The sequence below is a fragment of the Gossypium hirsutum genome, chromosome A10 (genome assembly GCF_007990345.1).
Source record: "Gossypium hirsutum isolate 1008001.06 chromosome A10, Gossypium_hirsutum_v2.1, whole genome shotgun sequence".
Classification (NCBI taxonomy): domain Eukaryota; kingdom Viridiplantae; phylum Streptophyta; class Magnoliopsida; order Malvales; family Malvaceae; genus Gossypium; species Gossypium hirsutum.
Genome location: NC_053433.1, coordinates 11173982 through 11196914, shown reverse-complemented (window position 1 = coordinate 11196914; position 22933 = coordinate 11173982). Strand labels below are relative to the sequence as shown.

The following is a 22933-nucleotide window of genomic DNA, read 5'->3' as shown; positions in this document are numbered from 1 at the left end:
TTAAATTAAATAATTAAAAAATATGTCTAAAATTCGAGTTCAGTCTTAACATTTTTTTTCAAACTTATTTTCGTCAGTATAATTTTTTGGGTTAAATATGTTTCAAGTTCCTATACTTTTTTTACATTTGAAATTTAGTTCTTTTACTTTTATTTTTAAGAATTTAGTCCCTTAACTTTTTAAATGTTAAAATTGATGTCAAATTATTAACATAGTTAAAATTCTTCTATTAAATTCATTAGTACGATATTATAAAATTAAAAAAAAATTCACTTGATAATTATATAACAAAAAAGTTAACGTTTTAATGAACCTTAATTTAATAAAAAAATTAATAATATTAATAATTGAATTAACATTTTAAAATCCAAAAATACAAAAATTAAATTCTCTAAAAATATATTAAATTTCAAATATAAATTAAACCCTTGTAAACTTCACAGAGAAATTTGGATTTAGAGGAATAATAACCCACCTTGCCTAATCACAAATGCCTTTAATTATCTTATTGTCTCCTTTATCTCAAGCTACAATAACGTCTGAACGTGTCGGTTGATAAGAAAAGAAAGTAAGAACAAGACAAAGGGAATGATTGAGTTATTTTAATCGAAGGCCTTTTCAATCCATGTGTAAATTTATATTGAAAATCTCTGAAAACCTTTGAAAAAAACTACTAGTCTAGTAATTATTTTTGTTTTAAAAGGAAATAGTTGGTGGTAGTAATAAATTCTATAAACAGCTCTGTTTCTTTAATCTTTTATATAGGCGATCGTCGCCACTTACTAAATCAGCAAACAAGTTCAACCAAGAAAAAGTAGCTCTTCAACGATAGCGATTAGCAAATGGCAAAATTGAAGCTGAAAGCGGGGAGCAGACCGCCATGGGTTGGGTTGGCAGCTGCTTTATGGGTTCAGATATCAGCTGGGAACGCCACCAACTTCACACTCTATTCTTCTGCTCTGAAATCGGTGTCGGGGTTCAGTCAGCAACAGCTCACGTTCTTGGGAGTAGCAAATGATATTGGAGAGAGTGTTGGACTCCTCCCTGGTATTGCCTGTAATCGTTTCCCTCCTTGGACTGTGCTGCTTGTTGGGGTCTTTGCCTGTTTCTTGGGATATGGTGTTATCTGGCTTGATGTTAGCCAAACTATTCATCCTCTGCCTTACTGGGTGGTAAGTCTTCACATCACATGTTTCATGGTTTCAATTCTATGGGTTTAAGTTTTAAATTTAGTTTTATATGACATTAGTAATTGGTTTTTATTTTATTATTTATTATTAGTTATACTGAAATTTGTTCTATTATCAGTTGTCTATCTATTTGCAATTATTGTCTAATTATGTGAATTCTTCTTAATTGGATTGGTTTTACAAATTGCTTTTTGGTTGTTTCTCCATAAGGTTTTCATGAGGACTGTTTAATCATGATGATTCCATTATTTTATTATTATTACTATTATTGGAAATCTTAGTTTAGTTTTTATATGGTGTGATAGAACCAGCTAAAGTGAGATGGGATTGCTATGATATAGGAAAATCATCTGCTTTATATGTTTCCTTTGGAGCTTGTTCAAACACTGTGATGCCCCATGAATGACAACAAATAGATCTAATCTTAATAGCTCACGAAAGACCATGAATCTGTCCACTGTCCTCCACCAGAAGAATTGCTTAATAAAGTTGGGAGAAAAAGTGTTTTATGACCTGCACTTGAATACTTTGAGTAGTAATATGATTTGGTGCTATTTTTCCTGATACCAAGCTCATCAAGTTATGTAATAATGACTTCAAGCAAAATTATATCCCAGTCTGTCTTGCTATATGCAGATCAATTATATCTTTGTGTCTTGATGCTTTAAGCCTGAAGCTTATCTATAAGTAGGCCCTCCTATTACCTGCCTGAAAAAGCAGCCTAGAGATTCTTACCAGTTTGCCGTATTGGATTTATGGTTTCTGATTCTGTATTATGCATTTTTAAGTGTCAATGCTTTTCTTTTCCTCATGGTTTACAATATTGGTTGTTGGTGAGGAATGAGTACTTTATTAATGGTTGATAAATTCTCTTCTGAAAGCCTCCTGAAATATCACCAAGTTCTTAATTGTTTTCTTTTAAACATTTAGATTGGTTGGTATTCTGCTTATCTCATGGCCTCAAAAAGTGTTTTTTTTTTTGTTCATCCACTAACAAAGGAGAAATCATTCAAAAACTTTTTGTATGTTTTGGGTGGGAGTGGAGGGACAAAGGTACTTACAGGCTTGAGTAAATCTTGGAGAGCAGAATTATGATTATGAGCTTATAGTTTTATGAGTCTTGAGAAGATTATTAGCAATCAGAATCAAGCAACTTGTGTAGTTCTAATCTTAGGCTTTGTTTGGTATAATGAAAAGAAAATTGGAAAGATGGAAAATTAAAAGACTAGAAATAGAAAGAAAAAAATATTTTGTCGTAATTTTTTTCATCTACAGCTGATAGAGTTGAAAAATGAGAAGGAAAAAAAAAAAAAAACCTTTGAAAAATGTATATCTCTATCTCATTTTCTCTCATCATTTCAAATTGAAATGATTTGTTTTTACACACTAGGATCATTTCTCTTATTTTGTTTACTCTTCTTTTCTTTCTTTTTTTCCTATCAAGCACACTCAAATTTTATTTTCTACCTTGCACACCTAAGTGTTAATGAGTGCTAATGATATGATGATCAAATTGTTTTAAGTCACATAAATTGGTATTACAATCCTCTGATTTTGGTTTCTATTTTTCATTTCTTAAGGTATGCATTTCTTGTACAAAAGTGTTTTCTTTCCCTTACCTCCATTTTTCGTGTTTCCTGCTTTCTTCAGTGGAAAATCTTTCCAGATTTTCTACTTCAAACTAGGGGTGAGTAAAATCCGATTCGATTCGAAAAACTCGATAAAATTTTTAAATTTTGAATTAAATAGTTCCAGTTATTTGAGTTAATCAAGTTATTTGGATCAACTCGAATAAAAAAATAAGTTTTTTGGTTTAACTCGGATATGAATTACACAATTCGAGTTATCCGAAAATCCAAATAAGAAAAGGTAAAACTACGTCATTTTGATAAATGTTTACCTTTTCTAAAGTTAAAAGTCAAAACCATTAAGTTAAAAGTTAAAACTACATTTTTTTGATAAAGTTTACTAATTAAGTTAAAAGACAAAACCATTATATTATATATGTTGTTAAATAATTTTATACTTCGTTTACTAGTTAAATAATCGGTTGATGTAAGTGCAACATTGAGTAAAAATAGTAGGATTCGTTAACTCGACTTGACTTGACTCGAAATTTTTTGACTCAATTCGATCCGATTCAAAAAAAATTCAAATTGAGTTCGTTTGCCAAAATAGGATTTGTAAACTCGACTAACTCGAAATTTTTTGACTCGATCCGACTCGACTCGATCGAATAGTCACCCCTACTTCAAACTGTTCTCCTTGGAGATTACCGAGAGCATTTTGGATCACTCGTACCATCCAAACAATAAGTAGTACGGGTTGATTTAGAAGAAGATAAGTGATGAAGGAAATTAACCTTGTTTAAGTTTTGATATTAAACTCATGCCAATCTGGCACTTCTCTTGTCTGGTTATGTTGGTATTAACTGTTGATCAGTTTCATTTTGTGTTTCCTACAAGCAATTTACTGATATTCCTAGGTCTTCACTGGAGCATTTCCAAACCTGTAATTAGTAAATTATTTCACTACCTATTTATTCTTGCTCTTCATACTTTGATGTAGCAGAAAGTTAAAATAGTAGCTCTGTTGCTGCTGGTAAGCATCTCATAGGTCATTTTCTCAAATGGGATTTTATGTTCTTTATTTATTCCCTGTCTCGTTTGGAATGTGAAGAGATGTGTGGCTGTTGATGGATACCCCTAAGAAAATATCAAAGTACCATTACAGTTTTGTTTTTGTTAGCGTCTCCAACCAGATGGTTTTGAAAAGTATGGCTTACAGTTATTAATTTCTCTCATTCTCATTCTCTTTTTATGTTTAATGTACTTACTTGACCCATGTTCCATGCCATGGCAGTTATGGATCGCACTTGTGGTTGCCTCTAATAGTAATGCATGGTTTAGCACAGCAGTGCTAGTAACTAACATGAGAAATTTCCCCCTCAGTAGGGGTACTGTTGCTGGCATCCTCAAAGGTTATTCTGGGATCAGTGCCGCTGTATATACTGTATTATACAGCTTGCTGCTTGAACAATCCGCTTCGAAACTGCTGCTGTTCCTTACTCTTGGAATTCCAGTTATATGTTTGGCCATGATGTACTTTGTTCGCCCTTGCACTCCTCCTTCTGGAGAAGACTCTTCAGTTCATGTCCACTTTGTTTTTACCCAAGCTGCTAGTGTCTTGCTTGCTATCTATCTTCTCACAGTAACAATTATATATGACAAGGTTTCTCTAAGTGATGCTGTTTCACATGTACTACTTGCTATTGTATTTCTCTTCTTGCTTTCTCCTCTTGGAATTCCGATCAAGATGTCACTTTTTCGAGCCAATGCAGAGACAATTACACCCTTGGCAGGTTCAACAGAGCATTTGGCTGAGGGAGAAGGTGCTCCTAGTCAATCTGTTCCTTTGTTGTCTCCATCTTCATCAACCTCAAATCTTGGAAGTTTCTTTGAAAGTGAATACGCCTCGGATGTAGAAACTCTTCTTGCTGAGGGAGAGGGGGCAGTGAAGAAGAAAAGAAGACCCAGGAGGGGGGAGGACTTCAAGTTTCGTGAAGCTTTTATCAAGGCTGATTTTTGGCTTCTTTGGATTGTATATTTTCTTGGAGTTGGTTCTGGTATTACCGTTCTCAATAACTTGGCTCAAATCGGACTTGCATTTGGAGTAGAGAATACAACAATATTGCTCTCTCTTTTTAGCTTCTGCAATTTCGTTGGTCGTCTTGGCTCGGGTGCTCTTTCAGAACACTTTGTCAGGTTATTTCTCATTATAAAATTTTGATTCACTAAATATCTTGTTTCCCTTTTCTGTAATCATTCAACACCAGAGCGAGAACTACTAAATTCTCTTATTTTTTGTTGTCATGATTCCTTGTCCATACACATTTTGCTTGAAAGGAACAGCTTCTTAGGTTGGTGGTTGAGTTGAAGATTTGGAAATGTTCCTAGTACTTCTATCCAAACTTTGTTCCAGTCACGGACTTTAGACTTAGTAGTTTATATTAAAAGTTTCCCTTGTTTATGAGGCATTATTCTAAGTGATTTGTGTTCTTGCAGGACGAGAACCATTCCTCGAACATTGTGGATGGCCTGCACGCTAATAGTTATGGTCATAGCATTTGTTCTGTATGCATTAGCTTTCAGTGGTACCCTCTATGTTTCAACTGCTTTGCTTGGTATCTGCTACGGATTTCAATATAATCTCATGGTTCCTACAGCATCTGAACTTTTCGGCTTGGAACATTTTGGTATCATTTACAGCTTTATGCTGCTAGGAAATCCTGTAGGTGCACTTCTTTTCTCAGGTCTGCTTGCTGGTTATGTTTATGATGCTGAAGCTGCTAAGCAAGGAAGTTCCACCTGCTTGGGACCTGAATGCTTCAGACTCACTTTCTTTGTTTTAGCCGGCATCTGTGGTCTAGGCAGCTTCTTGAGCTTGATTTTAACAATTAGAATACGGCCAGTTTATCAGATGCTATATGCTTCTGGTTCATTTCGTCTTCCTCGGGCTTCGGATCACTGAAAATCCAAAGTACTCACTTGCCAGAATGAAAGTGGTGATATGCCTGTTTTATATCGGTTTGCTCCACGAATTTTGGTCTCTAAGCAGTCCCTCACATTAGCTGCAAATTTTGCTGCACTTTTGAGCCTATATCAAGTAAAGTAGGTCATTGAGCTTAGTGCTCATATATTTGGCGGTTGTATTCAGAGGGATGTAATGTATCATCTTAACTATGATTAAAAATTTTTATATATTAACTTATTATTATTGCATTCCCACTCATAGTTTAGTTATAAAATTTGTTTCTGTGCTTCTATGAAGATGGTTGTGAAGGAAATTTTCATGGTTGATTGCAGTGGCGTAGCCAGGGGGGGCTGGCATGGGCCCCGGCCCCCCTAAAATGGAAAATTTCACTCTAGGCCCTTACAATTTTTTAAAAATTTTAAATTAGTAAAGGTAAAATTACACTTTGGCCCCTCCTAAAATTATAAAAATTCAATTTAATCCTTTACAAATTATAAAAATATAAACTATAAAAAATTAAAATTTCATCCGGCCCCCCCTAAAAAAATTTTCTGGCTTTGTGACCCAATTTTTTTACTTTTTGAGATTATAAAGGGCATCCTAGAGAAATTGTTGTAAATGCTAATATTCGATTTCTTTTAATGAAATATTATGTAAATAAACTGAATAGTTATATTTCGAGTAAGAAGGACAAGAGCCCACTTTTTTGGACTATGAGATAATGCAAATCCCAAAGCAAAGCAAATGATTAATCCTAATCATTCATAAACAAAGAGTTGTAGCTTAATACTAAAACTACAATTACAATACTAATTTGAGCAACAAGTTTCTTATACCAATTTACAACAAATGCAAGAATTACATCATCTGTGAGGCTTATAGACATTGGCAAGAAAACTGACGGCATGCTAGCCATCAACGCACACCTATGAAATGAAGGACATTCGCCTTCAAGGTATAAAAGTTAGGTATTCCTCTATTCTCATCTTCTCCATTTTTCAGCTCTTACTATTCCTGAATCTCCAATTTTATTTTCTCTTAAATTCATCATTATTTAAGCATTGAAGAACAGCACAAGCTTCAACGCTATTACAGCCCACTTTCCTCTTGCAAAGCCATTAAAGGCTTAGGTCTAATTCTAAGTCTATCCAATATACGTTCAATCTCTATCCGTCTAAAAAATATGTTAGTATTTGAGAGTGACAAGAATAGGGTAATTTTTTTTCAATCTTTTTCATAGAGCTTAAGAGTATATATAATATTTATACTGCAATAGTCATGTAAGAATAGGAATGATATATAATATATTCCTAAATATATTCCTAAATATATGGAAAGATATATAATATAATATATGTCTAAAAGATAGACAATATATTTAGATATCTCTAAAAGATAATATCCACCTTTGTAAAAATGTCAACCAACTGAACAACGATCGGAACATAAAAAGGTGCAATCAACCCATCCTAAATTGCCTCCTTAACAAAGTAACAATCCACTTCAATTGCAATATGTAACGTAGATTGACGATCACAAAAAAAAAATAGCTTTAGGATAATGAACACCTAAGCCCAATAGCAAGGCCTTCAGCCACTTGAGCTCACAAGTAAAGGAAGCCATATACCTATACTCAGCCTAAGCCGAAAGCAAAGAAAACATATTTTTCACCTCAGCCCCTTTACTCAAATGGGGCAAGAAAACAACAAAAACAGATGACCAAATCAAAGGGTAATTTGAAGCACACACTGGTTCCTCATTGCATCCTTTACTCTTTCTGCAACTGCCACTTCTTCAGTAGTCCTTGAATAATTCATACTAACCAATTCATCATCTAATGCATTCAAAAGCCACAAAGATAGTGCAACACGAATAGCATAAGCCCAATCATCGAAGTGTCGAGCTTTAATCGAATAGGAGTAATAAGAAAAACGGAGAGTTAGGTTCAATTTTAGGTGGTGGCAGTAATGATGGTGAAGTAGAATCGTCACCTATCATTAAGAACGATGGAAAAAATTGATAGCCAGCCCGGAGGCTAACATCGTCGCGCCACCGAGCAAAACAAAAAATAAGAAGCAAACGACTTGGAGAAAAAAATAAATAAAATGGGAACCTAGGCTCTTGATACCATGATAATAATAGAGTAATTAATTTCAATATTCATTGACCTCAAAAGTATACTACAGTAATCACACAGGAATAGGAAATATATATAATATATTTCTAAATATATGAAAAGATATATAATATCCCATAAAAATATCTTAACAAAGAGACATTTACTATTAAAATTAAAATTAAATAATATTTTAAAAAATAAACTTTTTCAACAACCCAATAATGAACACTTCGAGATAATAAATTAATTAAAGGGTCGTGAATAGCCAAATACTTCCCTTAAACAAATATAAAACAAAAATGTACATGTTTGACGTTTTCTTTAATAAAAATATCCATTCATAAGCAATAAGCTTTAAAAAAACATGATTACAACCATCTTCATTCCAGTGTCATTTTAGTCACGCAATTCGTACGGTGTTAGGCGATTTTTTTATTTTAAGTTTGTCTAAATTAATCTAATTCAAAACAAATGAGCAACGAAAGAACATAAAACGACATAAGAAAAAGCATGTCAAGTGTTTGAGTAAATGTTCTCAAAGTATTTTATTACTCTAAAGAATACAAAGAAGGGAAAGTGTTTGAGATTCTAAAAGGATTGACCATCAATCCTTAATATTACAAAATCATATCTTATTAAATTACAAATTTTTTAATATTATTTTTCATATTTACCAAGGTAGTTCTAGTTCTATTAATTCAAAAGTGCTTCACTGAACTACCAAGGCTTCAAGTAGACAGACTTCTCCACATATTCTACAAATTAGGTCAATTCATATAATTCGAATGAGCCTCATTTATTCAATTGAACTTCATGATACACTTTTTACACAATCATTACCACAAACTTTAATCGCTATCTATGACACTAGTCGAAAATATTATTTTAACACTAATAAAAATTCTAAATGAAGAAAAAAAATCTGATTTTATCATACAAAAATTACCTATATACAATATATGAATATTTATAATTCCAAAGAAAACCCTTTAGATCTTATTTTTAAGTTGGAACTGTACATTTCAAAACATAACAACAAAAAACATAGGTACAAATTAAACAACAATATGGGATATGCTAGCATAATGGCAGGCACATTAAAAATCAACCATAACCATTTGACTGTGTACTAACAACAAATAAATATTCCCAATTGTTATAGCCAATATTAACATCATCCATGACAAAGATCTCTGCACCCTGCTCGACCTCAAACCCTTGTCTTGTTTCCCTTTCGTCAGTGCAATCAAACTGGGAATGTAAAACCTAACGAAACAGCTGTCGTTGCCCCTGTAAACTTGAAAGCTGTCCATATATTTGGGATCATTGTAGACCCAAGTATATAAGAGCCAGCAATACCGATGCTAATGCCAATGACCTTTTCCTACTCAATATCAAAGGAGCTGATCCATGAAACACCAAGGTGTCCACAGTTTTTTGTAGGGAAAAATGTATAACAGGGAAAACATGGACTAAATGAAAACTTCAGCCAACTAGAACGATAAAATTCAAGCCCGTGCTGAATTTAATCCCTCAAAACATCGGTTTCGGTGTGCTTCCACAAAAGTTGCGATCCTTCCTACCTTGTTGAGGAGATCATCCTTCAAGCTCGTATGTAGGTCGAACATGAATGACATATGCATTTGTCCTAATAGGGATCACCACCATTAAATCCAAGATTGCTTTTTTGGACCCAAAATCAGGGCATAATATTTGATCTTCCCATAATAACCTAAACTAACATCTTCCTATGATCCCAATCAACGTATATATTTGGTTCAATGCAACACAAAGCAGCCTTGATCGCAATTAGTGACGAAATATGGTACTGACGGTAAAAAAGAAATCAATTTCCATTTAAAAATGATCTTTCCACTTCTATTTTAAAAAAACTTAAATCACAATTACCATCAACCTTTTTTTATTAAATTCGTTAAATGTAATATTTTAAATTAAAAAAATAACAACATAAAAAATGTGTTACGATGAAACTAAATTTAACCAAAACAAAAGTACCATTAAAAATCTTAAAAGTAAGACTAATTCTTGAAAATAAAAATAAAGATAAGGGAGTATGAAAAGTTCAAGCATAATTCAAACTAAATAAAATTCATGATAATGGGCCGGTACGTACAACTGTACACAAGTTCACCCAGTACAGCACACACCGCTGATAAATCATTCGAAGCATATTTACAGAAATTTGATTATTCTTCTTTCATCTAAAAACCGCAGCCCTTAAAGAAAGTGACCATTTCAGCCCCTCCCTTTAAATTTACTAAAGTAAATTAAGCTGCTTCATTAACTAGCTTTCAATCACCCCATATGTACAAATATGTCCCAACATCTGCTCAACTTTTTCACATATACAGATAGCAGCGTTCCCCTCCCTCCCCAATAAAAGCTATCTACAGAACATATCAACGCCACCATAAACATAATTACTACTCAGGGCGGAAGTTTACCAGATTAGGGAGACCAGCTGACTGAAGCCTCCTTATGTCATTTGCTGTGACCTTGCAAGCCTCCAAGGTCAGAGATCTTAAGTTCTTCAGGGGCTTTAGATGTCTCAATCCTGCACTTGTCACACGGGAATTTGAAACGTTCAAAGAGATCAATCCTGTCAACCCTGCAATGCATTAATGGCAGTGCACTACATGTGTCAGATCCAACGCTTTGGTTACTATTACTCTACACTACAATTATATACGAGCTACATTTTATCATTCTCAACCACCTCCCTTCGACATAGGAAAATAACAAAGTATAGAGTCACAGCAATACCGGAGATCATCTCCAAAGTTTTATCTGTCAGGTTACAGTTCTGTGACAGATTTAGCAGCGACAGGGATGAAAGATCTTTAATGTTCTTCACACCAGCATCGGTCAATCCTCCACCACAGATTTCCAAGGAGCGCAGGTTCTTCAAATCTGTAAGCAGATGATCCATTCTCAAAAAGTAAAATATCCAGTGTACTTTTAGATCAAAAGACTTGTGGTACATTGGTAATATAAGAGGTTGTTAATACAACACCCTTCCCCCAAAGGGCAAAGTAAACATTGATATCAAAGCAGATATGCATCTGTTATGGGGAAATAGAGGAGTTCCTAAACCATGTTATATGGACTCTTAACCTTACACTAGCACATATGGGTATTACAAGAGCTGCAGAAATAATTTAGAAAATTCACTGTATACAATACTTAAGTAGATATCTAACACCCTATCCTGAGTCCACATAACATAGTTCCAAAACTATCAATATGGTTGGCCATCCAAAAACACGAGTAAGTAAAATAATTGTCTTATACGAAATGGCATTCAAAATTAAGTACTAATCATACTTCGTAAGTGGCTTGTCCCAGAATCTGTGATACGGGCTCCAAAAAGATCAAGATGAGTCAGCCCAGTCAAACCTGCCTCAAGAAGAAAAGAAAATAAGAGCAATACAATAAACCTAGTATGCACATGATCCAAAAGTAAAGCATCCTAAGGTGCTTGCCAAAGCCCAAAGAACAGTTGATGTATATCCTTAGTTGCTTTTTAGAGCTTTAACATGAAACATGTGTTTCTTGTTGACTGGTTTTCTGACAATTAGCTTGTTGGCAGAAACGTGAACATATATCATAATCAAATCATAGTTTACAGATAAAAGTGCCTACTCAAAAAATTGAAAGAAGCATGAAAAGCTTTAGAGAATTGTCCTTGACAACTGCTTTGTATAGTCTTACTTGTAAGAGCTGCAAGTCCAGCATCTGTGATTTGACGAGCATCCAGATTAAGTGATTTAAGAGACGTTAGTCCAGACAGTTCTCTTAATCCACCATCAGAAACAACAGTGAATGACAAGTTTATACTCTCCAGCTTACACAAACCTACAAGGAAAACAATAAAAATTGGATGATCAAGTATAAGAACTACTAGATTGTTCAAGTAAGTACTGTTCTCAATAAGCATATTGAATGATTTAGTTCTCTAGACTAGACAAACAAGGTGACCGCTCTCTCACAACTTAAAATTGTCTTCATTAATCTGCTTCCCCTAGGTTTTACCTCAAGCATGAAGACATATACTAGCTGTTTGTTTTAGCATTATGTCATACAAGCACAACTTGATTAGGCAATGCTCTCCAGCAACAGCTCTTTTGGCAACACTGACAGTACTCCCTGATAACACATCGCCTGCAGTAATGCAGACTACACTACTGAAAGCGCTCACTGATAATAGCACTCCCTTGAACCAAGCACTCCATGCTTCCAGTACTTCAGTACTCTACTCCCAATTCTCCAGCATTCCAACACTACACTACTGCAATGCTCCATTACTGCATTCGAATGCTCTAGCACTCCACTACTCTAGTCTGTCGCTATATTCTTCCGACACTTCAATGCTCTATTAATTTAATAATAATTAAAAAATTTAGAATTGAATATAATAAAATTTATTTCTAATTTAAATTAATTAATCCATAATATAGAAGCGTGAAACACTGAAAAATAATTTTAACTGACTAAATAGTTATTACTTTTCAATATAATTTTTTAAATTAATCCTATACTAAAAATCATCATATAATATAATCATAGACCGTACACATATACAATAATTTGATTGCTAAATGTAAAACATTACACATTTATTTATACATTTAAATAAGAGAACAAATATGAAAGTATGATCAATTTTTATATATCAAGCTATTTTTGCATACCCCATCAGAATCCTAAATGACAATCACAATTAACATGTTATATATTAGAAGTTAGAACAAATTAATAAGTTACATCATATGTATTATTTTAATAAAATTATTTTTTAATCATACTTTGGACCATTTTAGGCTAGGCTCATTCTAGATTCAGGTCATTTCGGATTGCGCTCATTCTGAATTTGAATTATTATGGGTTTGGATCATTTGGCTTCAGGTTAAGCAGGTTCGAGTTTGGGTTGTTGAGTTTCTAAAGGTTAAAACGAGTTGGTTTGGACACTGATTTGAGTTGATTGGATTTGGGTGTATTTGACACATCTAACTATTACTCCCTCATTTACTCTTCAGTTAAGTCGCAGGCGGGCGGGCGGGTGGGTGGGTGGGTGGGCGGGCGGGGGGGGGGGGATCTTAATAGCAAAAGCTGAGTATCATCCACTTAATGCCAAGCGTTCCTCCAGGCAAAGAGGAATGAGAGTATTCCAGTAAATCATTACACCAACAACTGCTTACAATACTTATTACAACAGATCATAATTGATTCATCACCGCCAACAACTTTAGGATCTTATCAACTTGAAACAGTTAAGGTTTTTAATTTCTAAAAGCTCCCTACAGCAGATAAACCTATATCAGAAAGGAAAATCTCCTGAGCTTTAAGAAAGCTACGAAATCAGGATATTAAATGGGAGCACAGAGCAAATTGCAACAAGGAATCAACTAAACAGATGGCAAGACCAGATAATTTAAAAGCATTTTACCAACAAAACTGAACCATAAATGATGTCAAACAAAGAGAAAAGGTGGATAGCTAACCAGAAAGATAGCGAAGACCATTGCTTCCAACTTCAGTATCAGACAACTCCAAACATTTCAAATTTTGAAGACCTAAACAGACAAAAAAATTACATGCAAACATCAGCACTTCTTTCGGGTGTTCAAACAACAGCTTTTTTAAGAGGCAGACTATTAAATTATGTTAATGAAATGAGTGTAGTAAAGAAATGAACTAACAGATGAAAACAAGCAAATGCAGGGAACATTTAGTTAAATTATTTATACTCGAAAAATGAAGCAATTTTGAATCTCAAAACATTTATTTCCTTCACAAACATAGAATAAGGTTAATTAGGTTTCCGATGGCAATAACCTCACCGCATATATCAAAGGCAACGGTAACATTACTTACAAGGCAGTCTCTTGCAAAGAAATCCAAAAAGCAAATATTATTATTCCGATAAACTCATTATACTGTTTTATTCCTTAGATAACTTATAAACTTATTCTACTAGTTAGAGAGAATAATTTCCAATATCTTGTGAGAGCAACTCCAAACAACCTTATGCTAAATCTCCCGAGTTCATTCTTATTCCACTAGCTATGGAAAAAGACTTTCTAATATATTGCAAGGGCAACCCCAACTTTCTTTTTGCTAGAGAAAATAATTTCCACTGGCAAGAGAAAGTAAACTTATTCCAATAGCTACAGAATAATTTTCAATTTCTTGTGAGGGCAACTACAACTTTTTGCTCTATCTCTTGAGTTCTTCCCATTTTTTTCTCTTTTTTGGAAGAGTTGTTTCCTTCCCTTTAAATATGCATATATCTGAATGTTTATATGATACATATTGCCCCAAATCGAACAATAAGGAAATATTAATGAATGTTACTAATAACCTGTCAAGTGAACCAGCCCATTATCACCAATTCTGCATGAATCCAAGTTCAAGCTCTCCAAATTTGTCAAACCTAAATAAGTATTACAAAAGAAATGGACTGTAGGTCCCATAAAAGTAATTTAAGAAATTTCACAAAAAATACATATATCACAAGACACTTTATAACATGTTCCACAAAGAATAATCTCATTATGTGGATAAATAATTTCAGTTCTACCAATATCCTCTTCATTATCAGATCTTCAAAATAGTAGAGTCGACATATATCAAACAAAAATACATAGTTTATTATGCTATCTAACAACGTGAGAGAGCACCTTTTAGGTGTATCAAACATGCATCACTGATGTCATTGAAACCCAAGTTCAATACTTTCAGATTACCAAGCTCTGTCAAAAGAAAATACCCATAAGTCAAAGGCCATCTCAGAACTTTTTTAACTCTACAAACATGGAATGGGTAAATATGAAACTTACTAGAAAGCTTCTCACATCCATCATCGGATAAGTTGCATCTGCTAAGATTCAAAAATAACAGAGATACAAGCACTACGGAAAGAGAAAGAAAAATGTCAAGAATGTCATGTTTATGTCAAAGTACCCGAAGCAATAAAATTAAATTTTATACAATAGATCGATCAATTTGAAATTTTCTCACAATAACATGATAAAATGTTGAAACTAAAAGATTAATCAGTAAGAAACACAATCAGGAGTTCCCAAACAGATTTATAAAACCCAAAAGCAGTTACTGTCACGAGCACCAAAATACTGAACTGGAAAAGGGAAGGGAATGGATGATTTAAATGAAACATCACGTTTTAACAGCAGAAACAGAGCTGCAATTTGCAGTTCCAGATTCCATCTGGCTCAAAATGGTTAGCAGTATGGATGAAAAGATATATACCTGAAAGAGTATCAAAGCACGAAGCTGTAACTGGGCAGCCCTCCAAGTTCAAAACAGAAAGATTTTGCAGACCTGGAACAGATTAGAAATAAAATCAATTTCAGGGAAATAAGAATTCAGAAATCAGCAGCAGCCAACTACAGAATTCCTATAACCTTCTATAAGTAGAAAACACTCGAGCATTAACTCTCAAGTTAAATGAACTAAAACAAAAATCCAGTTTCCACAAGGCAAAATTGTATACCACAACTAGCACAAAAAGCAAGTAAACCAAGAATTAGAGAAAGGAGACCTAAGCAGGAAATTTAAAAAACTAACTGATTCATTCTGGTCCAGAGGTTTAAAATGACTTTCTTTTGATGGAATTAGGCATGCATATAGCAAACAAACCTTCTAATATCAGCCACCTTAGTTTAGAGTAAAGCCTTTATATGTGTCTGTTTGGGGGGTAGGGGGTTGTAGACTCATAAAAATCCACCCAAATCTGGGCAGCCCAACAGAAGAAACTATCTGTCAATTTATCATATTCATTTTAATACCATAAGGTCAAGTATCGCAGCAAATGAAATTGTCATGTAGTACCTTTTAAATAAGTGATGCCAAAATCTGTAACCTTACTACAGGAAATCTGTAAGCTTTTCAAGTTTGTAAGCCCTAAAACATGATAAAAGAAGTTAGTGCAGATACAAAAATGAATTAAGTAAGTCATATTAGTATTACTCAGCAAATTAAAGCAATATCCATTTAAAAGTGTTCTTAACCTTCATGCGACCAAGTGGCCAGACAAAGAAAAGACAAGGATCAAGAACAATTGAAAAGAGAAAAATATGATTCCAACAAGTAATGATGGCCTATTGGAATGCTACAAAAAGAGCAATTTCAACTGTCAAATCCTATGACAAAGGTAGCACAGTCGAGTCATTGGGAAATATATATATATATATATAGCCAACCGGAGGTCAAGAGAGCGGAAAATTTTTAAATATAAGCCAAGTTCAAGTCAAGGCAAGACAAGTTTCTTCAGAAGGAAGGTAAAAACACAACTATATTTATGTGGGAGATAGAAAATGAGAAGAGAGTTAACTGGAGAATATAATGTTCTGGAAAAATCTACCAAATGGCAGTAGCAAACACAATGTAAGAATCACCTGAAAGAGGCTTCATATCAGCATCTGTTATGCAATTACACCATTTAATACTAAGAGACTCTAACTTTGTCAAACCTGTAGATTGATAAACAGAGCTCATCAGCCAAATATAAAATAATGCCAACACAACATCCATAACTATATGCAGAATAACACCCCAAAGAAGTGCATTTCAGTATATGCTAACTAGTCAAGGGAAAGGCCAAACCCATCATGAAATCATCTCCTTATATATTCTGTCATTCAAACATTTCCACTAGTGTAGAGTAAACTTTAAGAACTAACAACTCAAATCAGCTGAAGTTGAACTAACTATCATGCACCCTAAAAGAGGAGAAAGAGGGAAGGGTGAACGAAGTTCAGATGGCCCATAATGCTACTCTTCCAAAATATGTTCCTCAGGAGCGCTTGCAGCCTCAGGAACAGCAAAAATCCTTGTTAAGAAACCAAAAAGTAGAGACAAGACAATCATACAAGTAGAAAACTACCTTTGATGTGAATAAGCCCCCCGTGAATCCCAGGACATTTTTCCAGGTCCAGCTTCATCAGGTTTACTAGGCCAGATAAGGCAGCCATTCCTTGTGCAGTGATTGCACTGTTTCTCCGAAAAGTGAGACTCCTCAAGTTTGAGAGACCTAAAAGATTTCACGTCACATGCAGACATAGAAAATTACCAAGATATGCAAAATTGTTGAATCTATACTAAAAGTTTAACTCTTAACTGAGTTAGGATCACAAGTTAATTCAACACCAACTCGATTAAGAAAATATAAAAAAAAAAACAGTTTTTTTTTAAATATTATAAAAAGGGTGACTATGTCATTTAATATTTTTAATACAATATCTTTGAAAAAAAATAACCATTTATTTTTAAAAAGTACTATATACAAAACAACTATGAACTACCCACCACCTCCTGTAAGAACAGTACTTTCACAAAAAAAAAGCACCAACAATTAAAAAAAGTTCTTTGTATATTTATCTTTTTTTAAGCATTGCAAGTTCAAAACATAAGTGTTTTCGTCACCAAAATATGCGTCATAAGGTAATCTAGTATCAAGTTAATGAAGTAGCTGAAAGGAAGAAAAGAAAGAAACCAGACCAAGAAGGAAATAGTAGAAGAGTAATCACTAATTTTTTTTATTTTTTTTGGGGGGGGAGGGGGGAGGCAAAATATAAACAGAGAAGCGACTTTGAAAGATAAAATTCAATTTGTCAAAACCTTAGGCCAGAATTCAGATTTGCCTGGTTATGTTGCACCACAGGTCGCAATCAAAATACTTGTTATTTAATATTTTTTTCCTATTATGGAATTTTGGCATTTGATAGATCAGAATTGTAAAGCATTAAAAGGTTACCACTGATGTGTTTTAGCCCACGGTCAGAAATCTGGTCACAGTAATTTAAATTTAAATCTTGAAGGTTCACGCAATCTTTGAGATATATCAATCCAGGATCCGAAACATCAGAACCAGAGAGGCCTAGTGAAAGCAAGGATGAGCCTTGTGAAGAGATGACATCCATCCAATTCTCATTAACCCCGGGGTAGTCTCCCAGATAAAGGTCCTATTGCAAAGAAGATAAGGCATCATGGTTCAACTAGACTGATCAACAATTGAGTAAATATTTGACAATGATTTTGAAGTCCAGCATGCCCGATGTTTTAACTTGTTACCTGAAGAGCACAGTCTCGAAAAGCTTCAAGAGAAACATCAGTCAGACGTTGTGACTTCACTAGTTCATTGAAGATCTGCTGACTTAGATCTCTTGGAAGAGTAGAAAATGAAACATAATTATCTATATCCTGCTCAAGAACCAAGCTTAGAATATCAGTTCAGGTACAGGAAGGAAGGATTCAAAACAAGCTATAAACAAAATGAATACCTCCCGTATTTTATAGGTGCATAGTTCCAAAAGTGATGGACATTTCTTTTTCTCCCTTTGAATTTCTAGAACAGGTCTAGAAAAAGTTGTTGCTAACCACTTCGAACTCCCACTTTTGCAATATCTTCCCGAAACCCCTCTGTCAAAACCATCTACATTGTCCAGTTGGTCTCTTTTCCTAGAACAAGCAGCCCCCATTGAGGAAATACCTAGTGATCAATATATCTCATAAAAACTGCAGCATGACACTATCCATTCAATTGCCAAATACAGAAACATTCACTTCACTTAACTTCACCCTACAAATATGAAAGAGAGCAGAAGAATAAGTATTCAGCTGACATGATCATCAATAGGAAAAGAAATGTCCAGGCATATAACAATTCGTAACCATCATTGGAACACAGCATGTATGAGACCAAAAAAATTCTATTGGTTGGACAACAGGAAAACCAATTTAAACACGAGAAAATGAAGTTTGAAAATCATATAAAAGATGTTAGCAGCCAAATGAATGATTTTTATAACTTTTAGATGGCACTACAATGAGTTTGATTAAATTACAAAAACCGTCTTTTTCTAAACCATTTTTTTCAAAAAAAATTAAAAGTTGGACTATTTCTTTTTCATATTTCTAAGTAAAGCTTGTATTCTAAAATTAAAATATTTTCTATTTTTCACAATTTTTTATCTAAAATCCCTACACTCCAAGCTTTAGCTTCAGGTAAAAGAAGTAATCAAAACACAAAAATATCATACAATACTTAAAAAAGGAGCAGAAAATATTATTAGAAACAAAAAATGAATGAATAAATAACGAGATAGATACTTTAAATAAATAAGTAAGATTATATAGAGCAAAGACCTATGAAGGTCAAACTACATACTCCAATAAAAACAAAATTTCATCAAAATCTTTATGCCGGAAAAAAATCAATGTTATATTTTAGTCTCGAAAATGAAGTAAACTCGAAGGTTCTTAAAACTATAATCTAATAAAATGATCCAAAAGAATAATACTATATGAAGCTTACAGAAATAGAATCACAGGCAGGCATCGCCTTTAACGACATGATCAAGCCTAAAACTTTGTAAATTTTCTTCCGATAACGTTCCTTTTCAGGAAGAAAGGGAAAGTCGACAACAAGCAGAAATTAATTACAAAAATAAATAAAATTAAAAAGAGAAAAGGAAAAATAACCTCCTTTTGTTAACTGATCATGATCAAAGGCTCGAATTGATTTTCTACAGAAAAAGAAAAAATGGGTGAATAGAGAGAGAGAGAGAGAGAGAGAGAGAGAGAGAGAAGCAGAAGGTAAAAAGAGAAAAAGAGGGAGCAAGCGATGGAAAGGACGGTTGGTTTTGGAGTGGAGGTTGGGTTGGGTCGGTGTTTGGTGCACTGAAAAGGATGATGTATTATGTATATGATAAGAAACAAAGGAGGAGAGAGATCAGCTTCGGTGGGTCCCCTCCATATTATTTTAAAGATTTTTTTGTTTCCTTGGGCTCATGCTTATCCAAATTCTGGAACATTATTTTTTAAAATAATGGTTATCAATTCCGTTAATATTTAACTTATTTGATTTTTTTATTTTAAAAATCTTGAATTAGTATTCTATATCTATATTATCCTTACTAGTTTGTTGAATTTGCGTTATGTGAAATTATTAAAATATTTTTATTTTAAATTTAATATATAAAATAATAATTAATTTAATTAGTATCACAAATCAATTATATTAACTCTATTACGAAATTATTGAATAGCCTTACTTTAAAAGGTAATTAATATTATTATAAGGCTATTTTACTATTTTCGTACTTTTATATAGTTTTCAAACCAAATAACTAAAAAACATTATTTGAGAATCAAATATAATAGATCGTTCCTTTTAACTTGTAAACATGTTTATTTTGAAAGAAATAGATTGTTATGTCGTGACGATGAACTTTTGACTTCATAACGAGAAACAGAGCAAAGTTCTTCTGGCAACATCGTTGTTGCAATGTCACAAGAAGCACCAAAAAGTAAGTTGTGTTCCCCGGCGTCGCAACGTCAACCCAAAATTTTAGAATCCTTACAATTAGGTCATTTTACGACCTTAGGTTAGCAAAAAGGGCTTTTATAAGCCCATATAAAACCCGGAAATGATGATGTGTTTTTTGTTGCCTTTGAATGTTTATCGATTTGAAAATGTATGTAATTCGACTGTAGTTGCTTCAGCAATAAATGGGACACCTTGTAACTTAGTCCGATGATCGGGTTGAGTATCAGGGTGTTATATAATTATAATATATATGTATATTTAAAATTTTTATTTATTATAACTATTTATAGTTTTTTACAAATATAACAATGTTTATATTGAATATTTTTTATATTATTTATTTTTAATATAATTATTCTTATTTTTTAAAATTTATAAAATTTCATTAATTTATTTTTTTCTAAATTAATTATTTATCCAAACAAAGCAATTACAAATCTTAACCTTTTGAATTTATAAATTCTAAAATACTAGAATTTTAAAAATATAAAAAATTTTAAAATTTTTCATCTAAACACGAAGAAAAAGAATTTCCCTTAACAAATTCTACATCAAAATACTCCCTAAGAAAATAGTTCTTAAGTGAGATTTTTTTGAGAGGTAGTTTTTTTTTTCTTAAAAAAGTGGTTTAAGTTATTTTATTTAAATATATTGTATAAAAACTTGTAAAATCACCCTTAAAATATTTATTAACTTTAAAAAATTCAATATTTTTCAAATTAAGTTGGTGATAAATCAATAATTTTATAGTAATAGAAATAAAATAAAAACCCTTCACTTAGAATTTTAACTTTTAATTAAAAAATTACTATTATTTAACTATATTTATATAAATATTTTTGTGAAGCTAAACTTAATCATAAAATAAATGTTTATTATGATAAAATATAGATAGATTATTAAATGAGGATTAGATTAGGATAATGGCCATTGGTATATATGATTAAAATAATTAAATGATGGTTGATTTATAGTGTGAGAAACTTTTTGGTGTTGGTTGGTTGTGGCTGGTGATACAACTTGTTTTGGATGACGATGATGATGGCGAAATTACAAAGAAATGAAATGCTAATAACTACTTTACGCTTTACTTGTTATGGTAGATGAAAAATGAATGAGATTGAAAATTTTGTTAATTTAATTACTAAGTTATAAAATAGGAAAGTTGTTATAAATTTAATTATTTAATTAATATTTTTTTCATTTTCATCTTTCATGCATAGTTTTTCAATTTTGTATTTATATTTTATAATGATATGAAGTTGCCATACCTGATCTCATATATATATATATATACACATTATAAATGGGAAGGGACCTATGACAAAGCATTATTTGATATATATACAAATAAGGTCTTTTTGCAGTTATTTTAAGGTGTTTTGAGTAAAATCGAGTTATTTTAGTGTCTAATCATGTTTTAGGTGTTTAGGAGGTAAATTTGTGTTTTTGAGTTATTTTTAGCGTCTTTCGTGTTATTTTATAGTTTTAGTTATCAATGCTTAATAAAGGCAATATGGTTATGTAGTGATAGACAGTTGAAGCGGAGGAAGCAGAAAAAAGATCGAATTCAAGTTGTTCGACTCGAAAAAGAAAGATTTGGATATGACCTGAAAGAAGAAATAAACAAATTTAAAAATTAGAGAAAACAAAACACAAAAGAAGAAATTTAAGAACTAAGAATAAATATTTAAAATAACAAATAAATAAATAAATGAAATTTAAAAGTGGATAATGAAACAAGTAAACCAATAGATATGATGGATAGAAGGATAACCGTTCAATTAAACCTGTTGAGATATAAATCCCAACAAACTCAATTAATGGCTCTAATCAACCCTCCTAAGAATCTTTGGCAAATTGAAGGGTAAACAATGAATTCTCACAACTCCTTAAACAAAATCGAGAAGAAAACTATGTTTAAAAATTACAAGAAAGAAATCTTGCACAGAGAAACAAACTCCCAGAGTTGAAAACTTTATTAATAAAAACAATTATCTCCTTAATAAATAATGAAAAAGCCTTTATCTAGGCTATATTCGTAAATCGTTACATTCAACTCCATCTTTGATGTTCTATTTCGGTAAGTTTTTGGGGTAGGGGAAGTTTTATTTTTGATTTTGGTAAGTAGGTTGGGGTTTTTTTTTATTCTTTATAAGTGAAGAGTTTTTTTACTGTGTTTTTATTTATTGTTAATGATCAATTAGGGGAGATTTGTGAGGCGGATAGTGTCCTTCAGCGGTTTGTGCTTAAGGGTAAGTGGCTGAATTTGTTACTATTATAGTCGTATTTTCGATATTGAAGTTTAAGTGTTGATGTAAGATTATGTTTTAGCGTTTGGATTCGGTGGAAATTAGATAATTAATTCGTTTGGACGGTCGTTATAGGTACCAGAGTGTTCGTCTTTATATTCACATCGAAAATTACCCAGGTGTGTAATGAAAAACGTGAAAAACAACAATCAACGAAAGCCAAAAAAGTATATTATCGACGCCACACGGCCGTGTGTGACACACAGTCTGGGCTATTTAGACCATGTGGACCACACGGGCGTGTGTGAGGTCGTATGCCAAGCTGTGTAGGCTACACAGGCTGGTCATTTGGGTCATGTGGGTGTAAGGATTTTTGTATGCGCAAGTGTACACAATCATTTAAGTAATAACTAAGTAAGAATGAGTTATCGTCACCACAAGGGCTGTATAAGCTTAACCAATTAATTGC

General features: G+C 32.8%; 2 protein-coding genes across 8 annotated transcripts; one reads left to right on the top strand and one right to left on the bottom strand.

The window, feature by feature from the left end:
- The first annotated feature begins 529 nt into the window (after positions 1-529).
- Positions 530-5971, top strand: LOC107897285 (protein NUCLEAR FUSION DEFECTIVE 4). Its single transcript, XM_016822677.2, has 3 exons — positions 530-1172; positions 4053-4954; positions 5255-5971. Exons 1-3 carry the CDS (start codon positions 843-845, stop codon positions 5718-5720), a joined length of 1698 nt encoding a protein of 565 aa, XP_016678166.2. The 5' UTR covers positions 530-842; the 3' UTR covers positions 5721-5971.
- A 3944-nt stretch (positions 5972-9915) lies between these two features.
- Positions 9916-19574, bottom strand: LOC107897286 (F-box/LRR-repeat protein 14). Of its 7 annotated transcripts, none has more exons than XM_041078722.1 (16): positions 19199-19574; positions 18165-18463; positions 17956-18084; positions 17639-17846; positions 16769-16915; positions 16281-16355; positions 15715-15786; positions 15133-15204; positions 14703-14774; positions 14544-14615; positions 14225-14323; positions 13365-13436; positions 11575-11718; positions 11188-11259; positions 10627-10773; positions 9916-10471 (listed from the first exon to the last, which is right to left on the bottom strand). In XM_041078722.1, the coding sequence occupies exons 2-16, from the start codon at positions 18360-18362 to the stop codon at positions 10287-10289; spliced, it is 1764 nt and encodes a 587-aa protein (XP_040934656.1). In that variant the 5' UTR covers positions 18363-18463; positions 19199-19574; the 3' UTR covers positions 9916-10286. The 7 variants fall into 7 exon arrangements, with proteins under 7 accessions (XP_040934656.1, XP_040934657.1, XP_016678168.1 ...); XM_041078723.1 differs by having other exon boundaries at positions 19379-19574; XM_016822679.2 differs by having other exon boundaries at positions 14225-14296; positions 19199-19573.
- Positions 19575-22933: the final 3359 nt, after the last annotated feature.

What these genes read in the sequence shown, in the direction of transcription:
- LOC107897285 (XM_016822677.2), top strand. Translation starts at nt 843, where the DNA reads ATGGCAAAATTGAAGCTGAAAGCGGGGAGCAGACCGCCATGGGTTGGG. An exon ending in ATCCTCTGCCTTACTGGGTG is followed by an intron (nt 1,173 to 4,052) that starts GTAAGTCTTCAC and finishes ATGCCATGGCAG; the next exon opens with TTATGGATCGCACTTGTGGT. An exon ending in CTTTCAGAACACTTTGTCAG is followed by an intron (nt 4,955 to 5,254) that starts GTTATTTCTCAT and finishes GTGTTCTTGCAG; the next exon opens with GACGAGAACCATTCCTCGAA.
- LOC107897286 (XM_041078722.1), bottom strand. Translation starts at nt 18,362, where the DNA reads ATGGGGGCTGCTTGTTCTAGGAAAAGAGACCAACTGGACAATGTAGAT. An exon ending in TTCGAGACTGTGCTCTTCAG is followed by an intron (nt 17,847 to 17,955) that starts GTAACAAGTTAA and finishes TCTTTGCAATAG; the next exon opens with GACCTTTATCTGGGAGACTA. An exon ending in ATGTTTGATACACCTAAAAG is followed by an intron (nt 14,324 to 14,543) that starts GTGCTCTCTCAC and finishes TGGGACCTACAG; the next exon opens with TCCATTTCTTTTGTAATACT.